This window comes from Symsagittifera roscoffensis, chromosome 3 (assembly GCF_963678635.1).
Source record: "Symsagittifera roscoffensis chromosome 3, txSymRosc1.1, whole genome shotgun sequence".
NCBI classification, from domain to species: domain Eukaryota; kingdom Metazoa; phylum Xenacoelomorpha; order Acoela; family Convolutidae; genus Symsagittifera; species Symsagittifera roscoffensis.
In genome coordinates, this window is record NC_087064.1 from 21,882,117 (window position 1) to 21,903,301 (window position 21,185).

At 35.6% G+C, this 21,185-nt stretch overlaps 2 protein-coding genes across 2 annotated transcripts; both read left to right on the forward strand.

Moving 5' to 3' along the window:
* The first annotated feature begins 888 nt into the window (after positions 1-888).
* On the forward strand, positions 889-14,533 carry LOC134842929 (E3 ubiquitin-protein ligase CBL-B-like). The gene is made up of 6 exons (XM_063859458.1): positions 889-1,365; positions 7,556-7,720; positions 8,112-8,396; positions 10,189-10,326; positions 11,163-11,379; positions 12,993-14,533. The coding sequence occupies exons 1-6, from the start codon at positions 893-895 to the stop codon at positions 13,977-13,979; spliced, it is 2,265 nt and encodes a 754-aa protein (XP_063715528.1). The 5' UTR covers positions 889-892; the 3' UTR covers positions 13,980-14,533.
* A 187-nt stretch (positions 14,534-14,720) lies between these two features.
* LOC134842930 (uncharacterized) lies at positions 14,721-19,897 on the forward strand. Its single transcript, XM_063859459.1, has 3 exons — positions 14,721-15,189; positions 19,053-19,288; positions 19,424-19,897. Exons 1-3 carry the CDS (start codon positions 14,975-14,977, stop codon positions 19,678-19,680), a joined length of 708 nt encoding a protein of 235 aa, XP_063715529.1. The 5' UTR covers positions 14,721-14,974; the 3' UTR covers positions 19,681-19,897.
* The last annotated feature ends 1,288 nt before the right edge of the window (positions 19,898-21,185 follow it).

The following is a 21,185-nucleotide window of genomic DNA, read 5'->3' on the forward strand; positions in this document are numbered from 1 at the left end:
AAATTCTGTATGGCTGAAACAGTTTTGACCGATATGTATTGGCTTAGATAGCTCATATGGCGTCGTTTGATGGTTTATAATAGATTTTCAAGGTGCTTCTGGATGGGGCGATGCCAACTCTTCGAGAGCTCAGAGCTTCTTAGCTATTTATCAAATTTTCTTCAAATTGAAACTCATGTGTCGAAGCCTAATTATTTTTTACGTAGTCATTTTTATTGTTCAAATTCTTCGGCTTAGTTGCTTTTGCTTCTTTTTCGGTATGCTAGCTTGCTTATCTATCCCTAAAAAATGTTCATCATGCCTTCGAGACAAAATATCACACGGTTTTATTTTGTCGTTTTGGATTGGAACCCTAAAGTTTCTCCCAAATAATTCACCCTTTCTACATTATTTTACCGTCCGTTTAAAGCTTTGAAACCTCCTCCAGTAGATTACTCCTTTTTTCATCGTTCACTCACTGATACCATGCTGTTGCTCTTTCTCTCTCTCTCTCTCTCTCTCTCTCTCATGCCGTAGTAGAATCTTTTTCCATAACATCCATTTGAGGCAATTCAATCTCGGCATTCTTTTCAATGTAATATGGGATTGAAGACGGACAATTAAATTGATGATGTATATCAAACGAAGTGCAGATCAAAGGATATATTTTAACTGTCAAGTTATCAGGATGCGATTTATTTCAATCGGACCCGGCTCAAAACAAAAGATTTTTGATGTTCAACAGTCTTTCAAACGGCGCCGAAATAACCTTCGAAATGTTTCAGTGCATCTCGTTGTTAGCATGTCGTTGCTTACCGTGTTGAAAGTAAAAACATAAAACAGGTCAATATCCGTTATGCTCAATATATGCTGTTTGTTCTTCTGATGAAGTCGGATATTTTCAGATTTAGAAATGCCCCTTCTCAGGAAGATTCCCAGTCTTTTTTCTGTGCATACTCCCAACTTCCTTGCCGATACAAAGAGCAATGAAAGAGTCTTCAGAGCTATGGAAAAAGTCATCAGATTATGCCAGGATGATAGAATTCAACTAAAAAACAGTCCACCTTACATTTTAGAAATTTTACCTGAGCTCTATCCTTTATTACAGACAGCTATTAAGCAAGTTTTACATGAACTGTCTTCCTATATTTCACTTTCGGATAAGAACTTTCTTCACAATACGAGTAACGCCGACATGCCAGTGTTCCTTCCAGAGTATTTCACACATCTGTGGGACAAGTATAAAATTCCGGAAAACCTGGCAAATTCTGCCATTTATCTGAAGTTGTTTTTGACAAATGTGTATCTGAAATGCAGAGATATCGTTCAACTGTTTAAGGAGGACGAAGGTCTATCTGAATTGTCAGATGCCAGATCCAAGACTAGGTAAGCGATTGTCATTTTTTGGGTGTTTTTTTTTTCATTTATACGACTTTGCAGTATGCATTTTTGTTTATTTTGAAAGTTGGATGAAATTGTTAGAATCTGATTACTAGAAATTAGCTAAAGCGAAATTCAATCTGAAACTTTAAAAAAAACTCGTTGAATTCCTTGATAATAATGGGGCTGCGTAACAAATAGTATCCTTTTTGCGCTTTTCGACGCAGTTTTTTGTTGGTATTTGGAGTCGACTTGAATAATATGCACGATGGTGGCGTCCTGAATTGACATAATAACCGAATGTTATAAATGAACATACGCCAATAAAAATTGATTGTTAGAAAGCCTCGAACAAATTGCGGAAGTCTTATCTAAAAAAGAATCCAGCAGTCTAATTGCCAAATTACGAAAACGCTTTTGTTATAATAATTTAAACTGGTCTTTGATGATGATGATGACGATGTAGGCTTTGCCACCCATTTTCATTGCAAATATGGACCGTATGATTAAAATGCTTCGCAGAATAATTACTTCTTAAGAGCTTTTTTGAAGTTCTCCTAGCGCACAAAGATAAGTAGAGCGTTCCATGTTATTGCTCCACTATAAATAAATGACCTCTGATATAGTTCAATTCATTCTTTTTTTTATGTCGATAAGGCTTAGGCAAAAATAAACTGGCAAGCTAACATGGGGCACTGTAACACTTCGAGTAGAACACTAGTGTGAAGACAAATCTAGAAACTACATTCTGAATTCGTTTTAATTTGTTCAAATAACTATCTGGCAGTCTATCTGATTTTTGAAATTGAAAGCTGCGAAACCTAATCACGCTCATGATTTTTGAAAGTGAACAAAGTGAAGAAACTTACATAGGTGTGGTTTTTTTTTCAAGAAAAGTGTTAAATAAAAATTATGAAAAAAAGATTTGACTTGATTTGTTTTTGATTTCAATTCAAATTCATCAAATTCATTTGCTAATAGGAAGGCAACGGGCGCTGACCAATAACGGAAGTGCAAATGGTGCAAATTAAATTTGGGTTAGAAATGGAGTTAAAATTCTGCTTTCCAGCAGAATAATTAATTTACTTATTGATCCAAATTTCTCAAATTTGGTTGTCTTAAAATTGTCGCTTATCAAAGCTTCTTAAATCTCAAAGACCTCAAAAGCTAAATTTTTCTTTGAAAACGCGTTTTATTAACTTTCACTCACAATTTTCCAGCTGTGCCTGTTGGCTGTTACTTTTTAAGAGGTTTATGAAAATTTGCCTCCAAAAGACTGTTTTTGCGAGATTTCCAATGCCTATATCCTCAGTGAAGATCAGAAGAAGAAGAAGAAGAAGAAGAAAGAACACCTGAATTACTATACAATAAAAGCCGAGGCATCAGTATAGCAAAGTGTAAATAATAAAGTTGGTTAAAATTCATTGGTTACATCAAACAAAAACACAACATCAGAAAACAAGCAATAAACAAAACAAAACAAGTTCGGTTACAGTTCAAAAATTGGTTGATTAAAATATATGAAGTTACGGATACTAAAAAAACATCAGTTTTAAGAATTAAGAACGAGCTGGTATTAAAACTTTACAAACAATTTTACAGATAGTCCAAACATACAGCGTATATACAGAGTATATACATATTCTCTTTCAAACAATGTGTGAAAAATTAAACTAAATTAAAACATATAGAACTAGCAAAAACGGAAATCACGCCACTTATTTGTATTTGTACATATCGGATTGTTTCTCAATTCACTCACGTAAAATTCTTTCAATTTTTTCTTGAATCCTGTTCTCGATTTTTCTAAATTGCGCAAAATTATGGGCAGTGAATTCCATTTTTTAGAAGTCAAATGAAAAAATGATTTTTGTAGAAAAGCGGTTCAACAATGTTTGTCAAAAATAATTTGTTTCGTTCTTTTGAGCCTATAATTGGCAGTCGGTAGTCTCAATGTATTTTAAAAAGCCTTCTTTTTGTTTGTAAGATATTGGTATAAGTATGTTATACACTTTAACTCAATTCTTTTCTCGATTCCAATGAACGATTTGCTAATGCGAAGAAGGGAAGAAGATTTAAATTTCGATCTGAAATATGTTCTTTTTGACGCCCAGTTCAACTGTTTCTCTAGAGATAGCATCAAAGTAGCATTAATTTGTATTAAAAATATTGCTGAATAATCTAAATGTGATAAAACAAGACAATGAAGCAAGGCAACTAATGATAATGTCGGCAGTTGTTGTCCAATTGTATCTATAGTTTTAATTCCTTGTGCCATTTTTTGGAGAATTGTTTTGATTTGAGCATGAAAAGATAAACTTGAATCAAGAATAAGGCCTAAATATTTGCATTCTGATTTTTTGGCTACATAATGCCCATTAATTACTATTGTATCAGTATCTACATTTTTGCTATCATTTTTTTGACAAAATGTTATAAATTCCGATTTAGATGCATTCAGAATTGGTTCTCTGCAAAAAATTCCGTTAGATTATTGAGTGATTTTTGTAATCGATTCAAAGCATCCTCAGAAATTATAGAAGAGGAAAAAACCATAAAGTCGTCAGGATATTGAACTAAAGTACAAACTTCATATAATCGCTCTTGTTTGTCATTAACATATAAAATGATCAACAACGGACCAAGTACCGTTCCTTGTGAGAAACCTCGTTTGATTTCAATCCAGTCTGAAAAGATTCCATTGACGTTTACTCTTTGAATACGTTTGTTTAGGAAGCTAGCAATTAAAGCATTTGCTCCATTTGAAAAACCGAGAGAAAGCATTTTTTCAATTAAAACTTCATGCGAAATAGAATCAAAAGCCTTGGACAGATCTAATAAAGCTGCATGTACGATTTTTTTTGAATCTATTTGATTTCGAATACTTTCTGTCACATAAACAAGAGCATCTTGTGTTGAAATGTTTTTGCGAAATCCGAATTGAAATGGTGTCATTATTTGAAATTTGTCAAGATGTTCTGTTATTTGGGCATGCAAAATTTTTTCAAAATTTTAGAAAAAGCACAAGTTATTGATATTGGCCGATAATTTTTTGCATCCATTGGGTCATCTTTTTTAAGCAAAGGGGTTACGTGTGCTTTTTTCAGTTCGATCGGGAAAATGTTCTCATCTAAGCAAGTATTTATGAGAAAAGTTAAATGTGGAACTAAAACTGATTGACCGTCAATGATTGCCCAAGCAGGTACGGTACAAGGTCCGAGTGGTTTTCTGACATTGATTTTTCGAACTATATCAAAGCATTGCTTCACTGTAATGTGTTGAAAATGGAAAGGCGCAGATTCAGAGGCAGATTTGTTGTAATTCGGAGGCTTTTTAGCGCCGAAAAATTCGCCTAAGTTTGAAAAAATATAATTTAAATGATTGGCAATTTTTTTGTCTTGGGTTATCATTTCACTGAAGGAATTTCGTAGAACTGTAATTCGATTGTTTCCAGAACATGTACCTCTAACTTGGTTAATATATTTCCATTTTTGTTGGATAGTGCTGAGAAGTTAAAAACTATTTTTTGAATGATCGAGTTGTTTACTTCTAATCAATTGGCTCATTTGATTACGTAAAAACTGGTACTTTGACCAATTATCGCTTGTGCTTTGACTGCGATATGATCTGAGTGAATTCTGTTTCTTAGTCATCAATTGCTGACATTCTGAATCGAACCATTCCGTTTTCAACACATTTTTTGGTTTAAAATTACGAACAAATTTTTTTTCGATAGGAGCATGTTGCTGAAGAGCACTAGAAATTAAATAAATCATTGTCGAGAACATGTTTTGTGCGTCTGTACATTGATATAAGAGATAACAAGGAAGAGCGGAGAGTGTATTGCAAAATTCATTTTTCTGATAATTTTCCTTATTGAAAGTCGAAATTATCCTCGGTAAACTTTTGCCGCATTTTATATCCGTCAAAATAAATGAAGCAAAATGGTCGGTTTTATATGGTGTATCAAAACAAAATCCAATGCCGTTTGTTTCATAGTCACTGATAATGTAGTCGATATGAGTTTTAGTTGAGGAACTAATTCTGGTCTCATCGTTTTGACAAAAAACCTTCAATCCATATGGAATAATTATAGAATCTAAATTTTCTTTTTCTTTGCTATCCACGTAATTTATGTTATAATCACCCAGAAGCGTAATTTTATTAGAAACTGAAAATGCATTATCTATGTTTCCAGCAGAATAATTAATTTACTTATTGATCCAAATTTCTCAAATTTGGTTGTCTTAAAATTGTCGATTATCAAAGCTTCTTAAATCTCAAAGACCTCAAAAGCTAAATTTTTCTTTGAAAAGGCGTTTTTTTAACTTTCACTCACAATTTTCGAGCTTTGCCTGTTGGCTGTTACTTTTTAAGAGGTTTATGAAAATTTGCCTCCCAAAGACTGTTTTTGCGAGATTTCCAATGCCTATATCCTCAGTGAAGATCAGAAGAAGAAGAAGAAGAAAGAACACCTGAATTACTATACAATAAAAGCCGAGGCATCAGTATAGCAAAGTGTAGATAAAAATGTTGGTTAAAATTCATTGGTTACATCAAACAAAAACACAACATCAGAAAACAAGCAATAAACAAAACAAAACAAGTTCGGTTACAGTTCAGAAATTGGTTGATTAAAATTTATGAAGTTACGCATACTAAAAAAAACATCAGTTTTAAGAATTAAGAACGAGCTGGTATTAAAACTTTACAAACAATTTTACAGATAGTCCAAACATACAGCGTATATACAGAGTATATACATATTCTCTTTCAAATAATGTGTGAAAAATTAAACTAAATTAAAACATATAGAACTAGCAAAAACGGAAATCACGCCACTTATTTGTATTTGTACATATTGGATTGTTTCTCAATTCACTCACGTAAAATTCTTTAAATTTTTTCTTGAATCCTGTTCTCGATTTTTCTAAATTGCGCAAAATTATGGGCAGTGAATTCCATTTTTTAGAAGTCAAATGAAAAAATGATTTTTGTAGAGAAGCGGTTCAACAATGTTTGTCAAAAATAATTTGTTTCGTTCTTTTGTTGAGCCTATAATTGGCAGTCGGTAGTCTCAATGTATTTGAAAAGCCTTCTTTTTGTTTGTAAGATATTGGTATTCTGCCGTTTTTGGATCTAAATTTGATGATTGTTGGGTTTGCTTCATTCTGGGGCGGGTTGTAATCTCACATGTGTTTGCATTAATATCAGAACCTCTAAAAGAATCTCTAAAACGTTGCACCAAAATTTCAACACCCCCATCAGAAGGATGCAAACCATCCGAGCTAAGCGCATCGGTATTTTGACTAAAATTTTTGTTTATGTCTAAAATATCCAATTTTACTTCGCCCAAGTCCTTTACATTCCGTAGTAAATTAAGAATTTGCTTGTTTAGCTTCTGTACATTTGGATTAAAATCTTTTCTAAAAGCGCCTAAGGGAGTTACAGTACATAGTGAAATTGTTTCTGGGGAGAATTTATGATTTACGAGATAAATTAGTTTTTCTAAGCTACTCACGGCTTCCTTCGCGTCGAAATCATTTGAGAGGCAGTCATTTATTCCAATTAGCGTAGTTACATGTTTAAAATGTCGCGATTTACTATTTCTCACGCGTTGCGTTCCAGCAATGCAGAAATTGTGTGCCCACCAAATCCTCTCGCCAACACATTTTCCGATATTTGTTCCCCATTGATTCTGTTAACAATTGAGTCTCCCAGTAATAGGCCAGAATATTCTCCTTCTCGTGGTAAAAATAAATGTTTTCGTTGTTGGTCGATTTTTTCTTCTTGAATATTGGTTGCTTGTATTTTGATTTCTTGGTTATTTTCGCTTCGCTTGTTCTGATTTCTGCTCCGAGTTTCAATCTTGCTCCATTCATTTTCAAATTTGTTTTCTGCAATTTTCGAATTGCCAGTGTTTTTAAAATTTTCTAGATCAATAAATTTGTTTCCTTTTTCTTCATCTTTCGTTGATACAGTTAAGTTTTCGATAATTCGTTTAAAATAAGTAACATTTTCGATCAAGTCTTTATACAGCTCGTATTTCAATTCGTCGTTCAAATTTTGGAAAGTTTCGAGGTCAAACATGTTGGCGATTAAAAGCGAAATTAAAAATAAGACATTAAAATGAACCGACTGATCGCTAGAAATTTAAATTGGTTGTGAAATAGATCAAGTTCTCATTGTTTGTTAGGTTGAAATTGAGTCACATCTCTCTGATTCTGTCCAACATGTGGAAAGAGTTTGAGGCCATGTTCAATGTCAGTGTCCAACAGGACTCCAGTGTCTTCACAGGTAGTGAGTTCAAGGTCACCAAACAAGAGGGTAACACATTCTGGCAACACCATTTCCCCAAACAGTGAGTATATTGTTATTCTTGATATTAAAAAACTGATCAAGTATTCCCTTTAATGACAGAAAGGATAAAGAAGGGTGTAATTCAATTTCTACTTCAACTGTTGCAGTTGCCACTCTATTTTATCGAAGTAATAGATTGAACATGTTGAGATTGCATTGCAAGTGTAGCCAGTTATTGTTCAAATCGGTGTGACCCCAAACTAGTAGTTAAGTAATGACCGTATAATGAAAGTAACCCACAGAATTACCCAGCAAGTTCAAGTTCAAATTTACAGTATTTTTTACTCTCAAGTTGAGCTAGAATAGGGTTTATATTTCAGTATTCATCAATAGAGAACTTTGAAGCTTTCTTGTTTTTTAATTAATGTGATTGGAACTGCTCGCATGTTTAGGTGCATCGTGCACTGGTCGCACTTTGTGCGCGTGTTCACCTCTGCCAAAAACGAGTTCGAGATCATGTCCAGTGAAGAGTCCCTGCGTCTGCGGGAAACATTCGACATCACGGAGAACGGCTACGTGTCAGTGTTTGAGTTCGACATCTTCGTCAGACTCTTTCACCCATTCCGCAACTTAATTAAGAACTGGCTCCAGATTACCAGTCATCCGGCTCATATGGGTTTCAAGACGTACGATGAAGTATGTGCCATTTTGGGCAAACATAAGTCCCGTCCCGGCAGGTGAGGCAACAAAAGACAGGCCTCTAACCACATAAAGGATAGTCCTTTGTGGCTGATTAACCAAATGACGAAAAATTATACCAGCCAATCGAAATGCATAAACCAGATATCCATAATCCAGATATTTGAATGTTAGAAGATTTCTGTGATTCAGACCTCCTGCCATGGGCGTAGTTCCCACTAAATAAAGCATGTGTTTACTTGTACTTAAGTCCTTCAATTTCATCGTCTGTTCAGTCCGATAGCATCCTTTTTTATTTTTCGAAGCTACTGTTAACTACGTCCTGTTATGGCTTGTGGCAGGGGCGGATCTAGGATTTTCTGAAGGGGCTGGAGGTGGGCGTATTTTCAAAAGAACAAAAAACTTTGTCGACCTATGTTTTCTTAGGTCAACCAAATTGATTTCCCGAGCACTACCAGAACCCTATGAAGACCCTATTTCGATAAGATTTCACTTGCGTCTTCGTTTCGACCAGTTCACGAATTTATTTCCCATTATTTTTGAGATTCTTCATTCAAATCATTGTGGTTGGAATTTTTTGTGCTGAAGAGCCGAAGTTTATAAATCTATTATCTATCTGGTAGCTATTATATATTCAAATGCGGGGTTCACTATCTCGCTACGATTAAGCTTTTTCAATGTCTTTCAACTTTTTCCCGTTAAAGCTATATCGTATATTGCAATGGTTAAGATTTTTTTTTTATTTTTCAGTTAGAATTCAGTGTTTTTTTTCACTGAGTTCAAAATTAACAGCCCAATAATGGCATGCTGTCAGGGTTCTCCCCAGGAGTTGCGAATTTGGCCTCCAATTATGAACACCTAATTTTTTTTAGCCTATAAGATTCTTAACCCTGTAGTTGGGTGCAGTCAGGGAGAGTACTCCCAGGAATCGTGAGTCCTGCCTCCAAATATGGCTGCTCAAATCCTTGTAGTTTTCGAGATATGACATTTCTTATGATTTTGTTTTCATTTTTCGGAAAACATAGATTTTGAAAGATTCAAAATATTTGAAGTTCGCAACCCTGTTGTAAAGGGATGTGAGAGTAATCTCAGGAGTTACAAATCTTGCGTCCGAATGAGACGCTCAAAAGCTTCTATTTCCGAGATATGACATTTTTATGTTATTTAAAATGTTTCAAAGAACTTAGATATAAGAAAATTACACAAAATTTGGAGGTTCGTTCTCTATAGTGAGGCGCTGTCAATGTTCTCTCAGGGGTGGCGAATCTTGTCTCCAAATATGACTGCCCATATCCTTGTATTTTCTGAGATATGACGTATGTCATGGTTTCCAAAAATTTCAGAAAACTTAAAAAATTCAAAATGTTTTGAAATTTCCCACCCTATAATTGCGTAGGTTGAGGGTAATCTCAGGGGTTGCAAGTTTTGCGTCCAAATGCGACTGCTCAAATCTTTAAGTTGTCGAGATGTGACGTTTTTTTGAAAAAATTTTTCAAAGAACTTGCTTACAAAAAGTTTCACAAATTTTTAAATTCCCAGCCTTATAGTGAGACAACCTTCGCCTCTAAATTTGATTTCTCAAATTTTTTTAGTTTCCGAGATATGACGTTTTTTTTTCATTTTTTGTTTTCGGGGAAAGTTGGGTTTAAAAAATTAACGAAATTTGAAATTCCCAACCCTTTAGTGGAAGGCTCTCAGGTTACTCTCAGTGTTTGCAAATCTGGCATCCAATTCTCCAAAGTCCCTTTAAGTTCTCGAGATACGTGTTTATGATTTTTCAAAATTTGAATTAAAGAAACTAGTAATATAGCTGTTAAAATATTTTTTCAGCTACGTGTTCCGTGTGAGCTGTACTAAGTTGGGCCAGTGGAGCATTGGGTACGTGGATGGGCATGGCAAGATCCTGCAGACCATCCCCAGCACCCCCACCCTCATAGAGGCTCTCAACAGGGGCGTCGAAGACAGATAGTGAGTAGTTCTCGTATTAACAAACCCTAGTAATACTGGCGGGGTATCTAATTCGGAATCTTCGAGCTCTCAAAGTTTTTTGAAGTCTTTTTTATCTGCAGTTAAATTTTAAAGAAAACCAGCCATAAATGACTTCTTAGGGCACTTTATGAATGGTTTTGACCAACAGAACTGCTTTTTTTTCTGTCGCGCGCTCTCCCCTTATGTTCGATGTATATTGTTACCCAAGGCACTTTTTAAAATTGTTTAGTGTTAGTCGACTTTGGTCCCGCTGATATTCGTTTCTATCGGAGAGCATGACAAAATCTTCAAATCAGTAGTAGCTTTTTCAGGATTTTTTTTTCGATTGTGTATGTGAAGTGCTGCAGCGAGACAGCCAGAAAGATCGATGTTGTTCAAGATTAGCATTTTAATGGGCCTTAAAATTATATTACTAGCGTATTCCCAAGAGTAATGACCTAAGTTGACTTAATCAAACAACTTGCGTTCTGATGCGCCTGTAAAGAATCAATAAATATTCACAACATGAGAATCGACCGAATGTTGCTAGATTCAAAATCACTAGAAAGAGAAAATTGAAAGCAAAATGATGTTATTTGATGCTTTTTAGTCTGAATGAATGCATGCATATGAAAACGCATGCATATGATTGTGGTTTTTGCGTTGGCAAGTGTCGTCTTGTAACACAAATTCAAAGAAAAAGCAAAAGTTTGGTTTTCTATTCAGTTTTTTTTGTCTGAATGTGAAGAAAAACTCATGCATGTTGTGTGTGCATTTATGATATGTACTTGATGGATTGATATGGGACGTCTTGTATCTTGTTCTCTTGTTTCTAGTTACCTGTATCCGAATGGGGAGGACTACAACCCAGACTTGAAGGCGGAGGGTGTGGTGGAAGTGGAGCAGCTGGTAGTGAGTGAGGAGGAGCAGCAGATCTACCATTTGATGGACTCCACCTACGAAGAGTGCAAACTGTGCTACGAGAGACAGAAGGACACCAAGATAGAACCATGTGGACACCTTATTTGCAGACAGTGCCTCGAGCAGATCAGGGTCAGTTGCTGTGGTAGAATTGGCTAAATTGGCAATTTTCAAACCCCAAGAACTTAACAAAAAATGATCGGTGGTCAAGTATCTTTTTATATTTTATTTTGCAGAGTCAATATCTTCAACGGGCTTTAAATTTTTTTTGTCAAAAACTGTTATTTCGATCGCCGAAAGTTGACTGAATAAAAAAACAACCCAAAAAGAAATATTTCGTTTGCTTCGAAAGTCGGAACAATAATTTGTTAGTTGATGTTAAATATATTGCTTCACTCTTTACAAGGGTGTGGGACGAAGTGTTAAAATTCCATTATTGATTGATTATATTCCTGGAGGTTCGTGGTGTAAAAAACGGTCGAGAAACAGAGCCACCACCATTGAATAGATTTTTAGTTGCAGCTATCGAACAACAACTAAGCTGATGATACTTGGGTAAACGCCACTGAGCTGTAAACAAAAATTGTGATAGGAAGTTGTTGTTAAAAAAATAATTTGAGCTATTAAATTTCAAAACTTGTGGTTTTTTCATGTCAACAATTTCGTATGTTATTTTTTAGGCCCAGTGGGTCTCTACCCAAGTAGTGTTGGCTTGCTGACCGTTTGATAATTGATACTAAGAGCTCATTCGAAAATGGTGATCCAGTTTCGACTGTTTTTCTGAAATTGATCTTTTTTCTTTTTACATTTTTTTTCGACTCACTGATTTCGCACTCAATTTCAGTTCCTTAGCTTGGATTGCTACGCTTGAATTGTATCGGAAGTAAGGCAGAACTCAGCTTTTTTCTATGCAAACGGTTCTTTGAAAATTCAGTCAGCTCTGAAAATATTTATGGCCTGCTTTTGAAATCAATTGAAAGGTCCTTAGTGTAACAATTTCCATAAAAATGGACCATGCTAAGCTACTGTCAAACACTTTCGCTTTTGTTGTTGTTATCGTAGGCTTGAAAAGGAACAATGGCGTGTTTTTGACAACTTTGAATGAAAACGCGTTCCGTGGTCCAAAATCGAAGTATCAAGTTATCTGGCTACGTTTTTCCGTTTTCAGACAAGACCAGTTCATAATTTACTTTTTCTATCATTATTATTCATTGATTTTTTATCTCATTATTGCAGTTTTTTTATAAATTACTTGTCCCTTTTCTGAAAACTTGATTTTCCCAATTTTTTTTCGAAAAGCACTTTTTTCTATTTTTCTTAAATCATTGTTGTCGGAATAATATGTGCTATCCTTGTTTCCATGTAATCGCGTCTGTTTCTTCACATTTTTTGGGAACTCCTAGGATGTCGAGTAGAATTGAATTTTCTGCATCTGAAAGCGTTTTAAGTCATTCACATTGCCGTGAGAAGCTATATCCACTTTTATAGAAACGATGATTTCCTTTTTTATTAGCTGTTCATTGGAGTTTCTAAATCAAAATCTGTAATTGAAAGTGACATGAAAATTGGTTTTTCCAAATGTGTACTAAAAAAAAGATGACTTTGAATTGCGATTCTTTTAAAGCAGAAGAAAAATTCTCGTATGCTCTAATTGGTTTGTAATTGAATTTTCTAGGCTAATTAACCAACGTAGAGTTTGTTAATGCTGAAAAGAAAATTAATTTTGAGTTTTAATTTTATTTTAGAAACAGACTAAAGCGGAGTGTCCATGGTGTAGACAAGATATCAGAGGAAATGTTAATATCAACATCCAGCCGAAAGACAAGCCAGCCAAAAGCGAACAGCTTCCAGCGACCAGCTACGAACTCCCAACATACAAACCAGAAAAGAAGCAGATACAGTCTAATTCAAAAAATCTAGGAGGAGGCACCTTGAGCGACTTTGACAACCCTTTTGAAAGAAGCACCAGTACCATGGGCGCCAGTACTTTTGCCGCGGGAGTCGCAGATTACAATGGAAGCTATGCTTCAGAAACACTGCCCGCCGGAGCATCATCGTCAGGAGTAGGCGTATATGGTAATTATGGAGCCTACGGAACAAATGAGTTTATGGCCAATAGACCTCCGCAACCATTGCCTCACGTACCTCTGGCAACCTCATCTCGAAGTCACAGTTCCTCAGAGCGAAAACCGAGATCCGACACATTGTCGTCGAAATCAAGCAGTGGCCGAAGACATCGCAAAGTAGGTCAAAGGCCTCAGAGCTCGAATGGGAGTTCGAATGATTTCGTTTATAATACAGCGCTTGTTGTTGCACTCCCTGAACCGGAGTATGGTGCTACGTTCGACCAAAACAGACCCTTATCCGATCATGAAGATCCCCCGCCACCTTACACCGAGTCTCCAGAACAAGAATCGTCTTCAAATCCATTTTCAACTGAATACATTAACTTGGGTCTTGATAGCGTGGCAAACGAAGACAGTCCTACTTCTGAAAATGATTCAGCAGCTCAAAATGGAAATTTTTTGAGGGCCAATGAATCTCTAAACCTTCGCAAATCCGACACAGCGATAGCGGGTCAAGGTAGGGACGGAGCTGCTGCAATTATCGGTGCTAGTTCGGGTGGTCAGACGGAGTTTTTGGGTAATAGCAACGGAGTCTCTGAAGGTGCTTTGTCCAACTCGTATCCTGCTCTGTCTGTATGCAATCCGATTTACTCTTCGTTCACCTGACCGAACTGTCACATAGCCTAAAATGAATTGATGTTCAATGGACTGAAAACCACTCTGTTTGTCAAAGCTATATGATATGATTTTCAGTAAAATTTAGACTAATAGTGGCAATCCCAAATTCTCTTAGCCAAATTTGAAGATTCACTTAAATTAACTTCAATTAAAATTTACAATGAGTAGAAACAACATTGCAGCTGAAGGATAATTGATCATTTGTTAGTTTGTGTACAATAGCTTTATTTTTCTACATTGCGTGTGCCCTTCAGTGGCGAGATCCCGATGATAATGGACTGAATATTTCGGTTCAGTTGCAATTGCGTTTGACCCTCTGAATTCTTACTTCGACAGATGTATGATGATGAATTTTATTTCTGGAAAAAATTGTTGAAAAGGGTCAAAATAATGTAATTGTTGTGTTGTGCTTTGCGCATGTGAAAGATAATAGCTGTTTTTTTTTTCGTTGCAGATGTCGATAAAATAATAGCCAAAGCAAGAGCTAACTAAATTGTTTGTACATAATTTATCTCTATGAGTTCAAACTGATTCTTTTTTCATCTGTTTTTCTATGATACAGTCCAGGCTCCTCATTCGAGCCCAATCTGAGCAGAAATGATGGTTGCATGACATATTTTATATGAGCCTGGAAACTTTTCTAGAAAGTGCAATTAAAATGAGAGCCACCAAAACTTAGTGAGGGAATCAGTTTCAGTGTACAAAATTTGGTGTATCAATTTCAGATGAGATCGATCGCTTTGCTTCGAAACTTGATTACTGCTGGCTTAAAAAGGTGCAGCTTGGTATGTATATCCGATGATGAGTTGAAATCAAAGGGCTCCTGCTGCGAGAATAAAGCCAATGAATAAAACAGTGAACCACGAGTAAAGTCGATTCGCTTATCGTGAGGTGATGCCTCTGAAGTTGGCATTTTCAACGACATTTTCTATTCAGTGTGTCTGAAGTTAAGACTCTGGTAGTTCGGCTCTTTAGAGAACAAAATGAGTAACTTCCTCTGTTTTCCTCGTTTTTCCTCCTCTTCTCACAACCCCAGAAGAAGTTCTCGACACCCGCCGAGGACTGACACCCCACAAGGTAGAGTCGTGGATCCAGGTATAAATATAGTCGAGACTGATGGGACTGGGATAAGTGGTACTGGAGTTACTGGCAAAGGAGTGCAATACTACTACCCGACTAGTGCAGAGCAGGCTAGCCAGTGAGTGAAAAAAAACCATGAGTAGTCTAAATAACAGTTTTTGGTTGTGGAAGTCTTTTTCCTGTCGTGTAGTTTAATTGCTAAATTGTAAGGACGATAGCAAAGCTTGAGCTTTCGCATTCATTTTCCGAATGACGATTCAGCAACGATCAAATCTAATTGAGAACACTTTATTACAAAAGTTTTCTGTACAGATTTGTTCACTTGAAATGTACACCAGCTTCAGGAAGTAAAGCTCAAAAAGTTTTGCACAAAACGTCAAGTAAGATTGATTGGATATTACGTTTCACATGCTTGAATTTGTAAAGGTATGCATAAAAGATACTATTTCTAGAAATTAAATAAAAACGAGTTGAGAGCAGAAAACATATTCAGTCTAGCATCCATGTATTACGCAGAATGCTCATGTGCTCGGAAAAAAAGCATCCCGCGCTCGTGAATGTTTTTGAGGTCAAACTTTACCTTTAAAATTTAAAACAAACTGGCGTGAAATAACCAAAAAAGGCGGAAAACAGCACAAATGCTGTCTTGGTTTATTGTTCCTAATTATTACCTATATATATTTTTTTGTTTCCTTTTCCTAAAAATTTTTGTTGCTCTGCTCCGGCTTACACTTCGCGTTTCTAATAAACTGCACGATTACCAACAGCAAAAAGTCTAATTTCGTCGCTTTTTTTATTTGCCCCTTGAATAAATTTGCCGATTTTGCCCCATTTTTCTATTTTGTGGCCTTACTGTTGCTATTATTGTTAGAAGCGACTCACAGATATCGTTTCGTCTGCAGATCAATTTTTTTCAGTAATCCACAACTGTCAAATGTGGAGACTGATTTGAGCGTCGTTTTGACCGTTAAACAGTTATTCTGGCAATCCTAGGTTTCGCTAAGAGCAAGAAAGTCACTTTTTCGGGTATCGTACTTCTTTTGTAGCAAAAATCATCGGATGCTGCGCCAGCTTGTTATTGACTTACTCATGAGTAGTGGTAGTTCGTGGGTTGAAATCCTAATGTATGATCACACAAGCGAACTTTAGTGAGCGTTAGTGTCATACTACGACTATCCTTTTTTTTCTCATCAAAGTCACTAATATTGGTGCCACTTTTGGGGCAACTTTACGGCTTTTTGATAGCATATGCTTTGAAATTCTAATAGTAATAAGTTAACATAGTTGATACATTTTGAAATTCATCAAAAGAATCGAACAAGCTATTTGTTTCAAACAACATAACAATAATATAAACTCGATTTCAGATATTTTTTAACTCAATATATCTTGCAGTTTTTTGAAATGCATAATTTATGCATAATGTGGCTTTATGCTTTCCAGTTTGCTATATATAAAATTAGTGTGGATGCCTTGAGTTTGTTATATTCCAAATTATTACTTGCAAAATTGCATTTGGTGTCTGTTTGCATTTGGTGCCACTTTTGCTGCATAGCATTGGCGATTTTTTTAGAATATTTAGCTGCTTTATTTGTGAATAGTGTTTGCCGGTTAAGCATTCATGGCCGAGAGGGCAGGACGCGAGACTCCAATCATCGAGGTCCTAGGTTCGAAGCCCATGTGTATCAAAGTTTTACTAATTCGAGGCTCATTTCTATCTTTTCTTATTTCACTTTATAAAGCTGCTTTTTTTGTCGTGTTCTCGCTGGTGTTTGCGAAGCACAGCTTCGCCTCTGTGTAAATTATTTTGCCATTAAATCATCGGTACTACTTTTTCAATTCAAATGCAGTTTAAAACATAACATTGAAACTTTAGATTTGAGGATAGATTAAATTGCTGCAGGAATATATTACACGTTTTTTGAAGTGTATCTTAATACAAAAAAGAATTAATTGATTGTCAATTATATTGGTCTTAATGATTTTGTTTTGTTTTTTCACTTAAGTGTCAAAAAGCTCGAATAATAAGTACAGAAGAGCCTAAATTCATTTTAATGCATTTATGAATGAACTTAGATATATATGCATTTTTTGAGTTCAATTCAAAATTATCTGAACTAGTTTTCTTAAATTTGGTTAATTTGATCGACAAATTGTAATCAAAAATTGGACTTGAAATTCAAAAAATTCTAACCTGATTATTTTCGAAATTCAAAAAATCTTATCTGATCATTTTTTCTTCGAAATTTGAAAAATGTACAATTAATAATCAATTTTTGATAGCTTGATTTTTGCTCTTTCCCACCCTTTTGTTGACTGTTTACACAAGCATAGCTTGTGTTATAGTATGAATTATCTTTTTTTCCAACCTAGGTCGCAAATATTGTTGCGATGCAATTGTTGCGACAAAATGTGTTCATTTTGAAAGTGTTCATTTTAATCCAGCTATTAAGTACAGCCAATGCTTAGGATATTAACACAGACTATTATATCACAAATGGAACTTTGGATTCAAGGTATCATGGATCTGTAGCGTAGAGGTAGGGAAGGAGACCAGCAACAAAATAAGAGGGTTCGAACCTTGGCAGGGTCGGATGTTTTTAATGAACTTTTTCGTTTACTAATTAAAATGCGTCCGCTCTATAAATTGAGGCATGTTAGTTGGTAAATTCCTGTTTTATTATAAATAGGTATTATGAAAATGTTTGGGATTGGGTTTTTTTATTTGTTCTTTTAAGACGCTTTGGAAAAATTTTTCATTTTTTTCAAAAAATTAGTTTTTCTCGAAAACCATTACCGATTTTTCAAAAAAAAGTGGTACCAATGGAAGTTCCGCCCATTCCCTTGTGTGCCTGCATAATCCCCTAGTCTCTTTTAACCTTACCCCTTTTTCTACAGTCTGCGAAAAAGTGTGTGGGGGAATTTTTTACCCAAAACTTTTGGATTTTCTACATTTTCTCAAAAACTATCCTCCTAAATTGGAGATTTTGGGTTCCACTGATAGAAAAGGTTGTGGAAAGCTCCCCTCCACAGCGACCGCGCCTTTTTTTCAACAAAAATGATGACTCTCAGAAAAGTCAAATTTTCGAATTTTTGACCGTTTTTTGAAACTTTTTGACTTTTCTCAAAAACTACCCTCCCAAATCTGAGATTTTAGTTTCAATCGAAAAGAGGGGTCGTGAGAAGCTCCCCTGCACGGCCGCTACGCCTTTTTTTGCTTGCATAAACAGTTACGTCCAATTTTTTTTTTTTAAAGTTGGGCTTAACTGTCAAAAAGTTATGACCCTCGGAAAAGTCAAAATCTCGATTTTTTTGAAAACTACCCACCCAAATCTAATGAGCAACGTTTTAAGCATCTTTCAATCTAACAAGCTCTTGTAATCACTTCTATTTTTATGAAAACTGAAGTTATTGATGAAACAGATTTTCAAGTCATTGTATTGATATTTACTTTTCTTTGATATAGGTCTGTTTTTGAAATTACGCTTGTCCTTCCGCATCAATACAAAAATGTCAAAAATGATCGAACAGGTATTTCCAACTTGAGCTGGCCTCTAGTTTCTTTTTTTTTAAAAAAATTGACTGGTACTGCTAATTGACTGGTACTGCTAATAATTGGCTTGCGTCACTTAGCAATTATGTTGAATTATAATTGTCGTGCGTCACTTGAGAAATTTTGTAGACTCAAAGTTTTACTCATTCAGTTTTTCCCAGTAGCGTTATCGGTCATATTTTTGCTTGTGCATGCGAAGTGCAACTTCGCCTCTGTGTTCATTTTTGTCTTCTCGGATTTTGGTTGTAACAGCTGTCAGTTTTTCATTCAAGATCATCAAGTGTAAACAGCTCCTGCTTAAGAGAAATCTATTTCCACTTAGAATAACGCGTGTGTATAGCAACCATTATCAAATCGAACCATCGACTTTTCTGTAGTCTGGTTTGTGAGATTATGTCTGTAGATTAGGAATTTCGAAATTTTTGAAGGTCCCGAGTGAAAAGGAACAAAAGCAGGGCTAAGGAATCTTTGGTAGATAAGACAAATGCAGCAAGTAGCAGTAACAGCAGCAGTAGCAAGTGCAACGTGTGTGCGTGTCCAGGCGAGGGGGAAGGGGACTCGAAAACGAACATGTATCTACAGCTGATGCCAACGGAGGTGAAGCAATTGCACGTGGCAGTCATGAAGAATGATTCAGTTACTGTCTCCTCACTCATAGAACAGGGTCAGTAATGCGATCTTTGGTTTCCATCAAAATGATTTCTAATAATAAGAAATCTTTAATGAAAAATCGATAAAATCTGGTATTTAAAATGATTGGATAATGTCGGTTACCACGTGTGTTGTTTTTTTTTGTCAGGAGTGGATGTGAACTTTCCGTGGGTGAGTGAGCCGAATTCTTGTGCAGTTAAACATGGCATCAGTCCTCTGAACGAGGCAGTGGCACTCAACCACACTCGGATAGCCCTCATGCTCATCGACGCAGGCGCAGACGTCAACGAGGTCGACTCCAAAGGTGCGTGTGTATGTCAGAAGTCTTGTTTGCAGTTTCTTCTATATTGCAAGAATGGAGGAGGATTAGTTAAGAGGCTCAATATTCGCTTAGCCTATGAATAAATCCCTTGTAGGGGTGGATATTCGTCTCTAGGTCCTATAGACGAAGGGGAGTTGTGAAATAGGGATAACATTCCTAGCAAGATCTGTCTGGACTAGCTGTTCCTCGATTCTTTCTCTGGTTCGCCAGGTGGTAATTATATAATTACGCTTGCGATAATCAAGCGTTATCAAATCTGGATATAGACTTTTTTAGGCTAGCAACTTGGGCTCTTACCACTCCCTCACCATTCAAATTTTCTCTTTCTATAGTTGTTTTACGTGTAACTATGGCTAAGCGCGTTGAGTTACGATGTAAAGAATTAAGAACACATTTGTCACACACAATTGCTAATTTGTTGATCATGCCAAGTTTCATTGCATCTTAACAATATTGAAGTAATTTTTCAAAATTGAAAATCATCGTTGGGGGAGTGGAATGGAGCTTTAATTTGATTAACATAATCACTTGAATCATTTAATAGATTAGCAGATAATAAATGGCGTCTCCCCAGCCTTTTGGTAACGGCTACGCCTGGAAGGGCGAATGTCATAGGTTCGTTCTGGGCAGGACATTATTTTTGGCATAAAGGAAATATTGCCTTTCAAAAAATGATCGGCTTTTTGTTTGTCTGGTTTTGTTTCATCGGCTGAGTTGCAACATCACAGATTTTTTCTGTGCTGTATGCGATTTTCATTGTATTTAAAAAAAGTTTTCGATTTATTCCTGAAAATTGTAAGTTCAATAAATCCGACCTGGTAATATCCTTATTTTGTCGATGAAAAACTGTTTCGGATTTTTGAAAAGCTTTGCTTAGGCCTAATTTGTTTCGGATTATGAAAAAGATTTGAGAAGTTTTTGAACTCAATGTATCTCGCAAGTTTTTGAAATGCATAATTTATACATAATGTGGCTTTACGATTTGCAATTTATCACATGCAAAATTGTGTCTTTTTGTATTTGGTGCTTCTTTTGCTGCATCTAATTGGCAATTTATTAGCATATGTACGTGCGTTATTGATGGCTAGTTTTTGGGGATTTTAAGCATCCGTGGCTGAATGGTTAGTGCGTGAGACTCAAATTTGCTAGATCGCAGCTTTTTCAGTTTTTGCAAATTCGAGGCTTATGTTTACGTTTTCTTATTTCTATTGATAGAGCTGCTTTTGGTCGTGTTCTCGCAAGTGTTTGCGAAGCGCAGCTTCGCCTCTGTGTAAATTATTTTGCCATTAAATCATCGGTACTACTTTTTCAATTCAAATGCAGTTTAAAACATAACATTGAAACTTTAGATTTGAGGATAGATTAAATTGCTGCAGGAATATATTACACGTTTTTTGAAGTGTATCTTAATACAAAAAAGAATTAATTGATTGTCAATTATATTGGTCTTAATGATTTTGTTTTGTTTTTTCACTTAAGTGTCAAAAAGCTCGAATAATAAGTACAGAAGAGCCTAAATTCATTTTAATGCATTTATGAATGAACTTAGATATATATGCATTTTTTGAGTTCAATTCAAAATTATCTG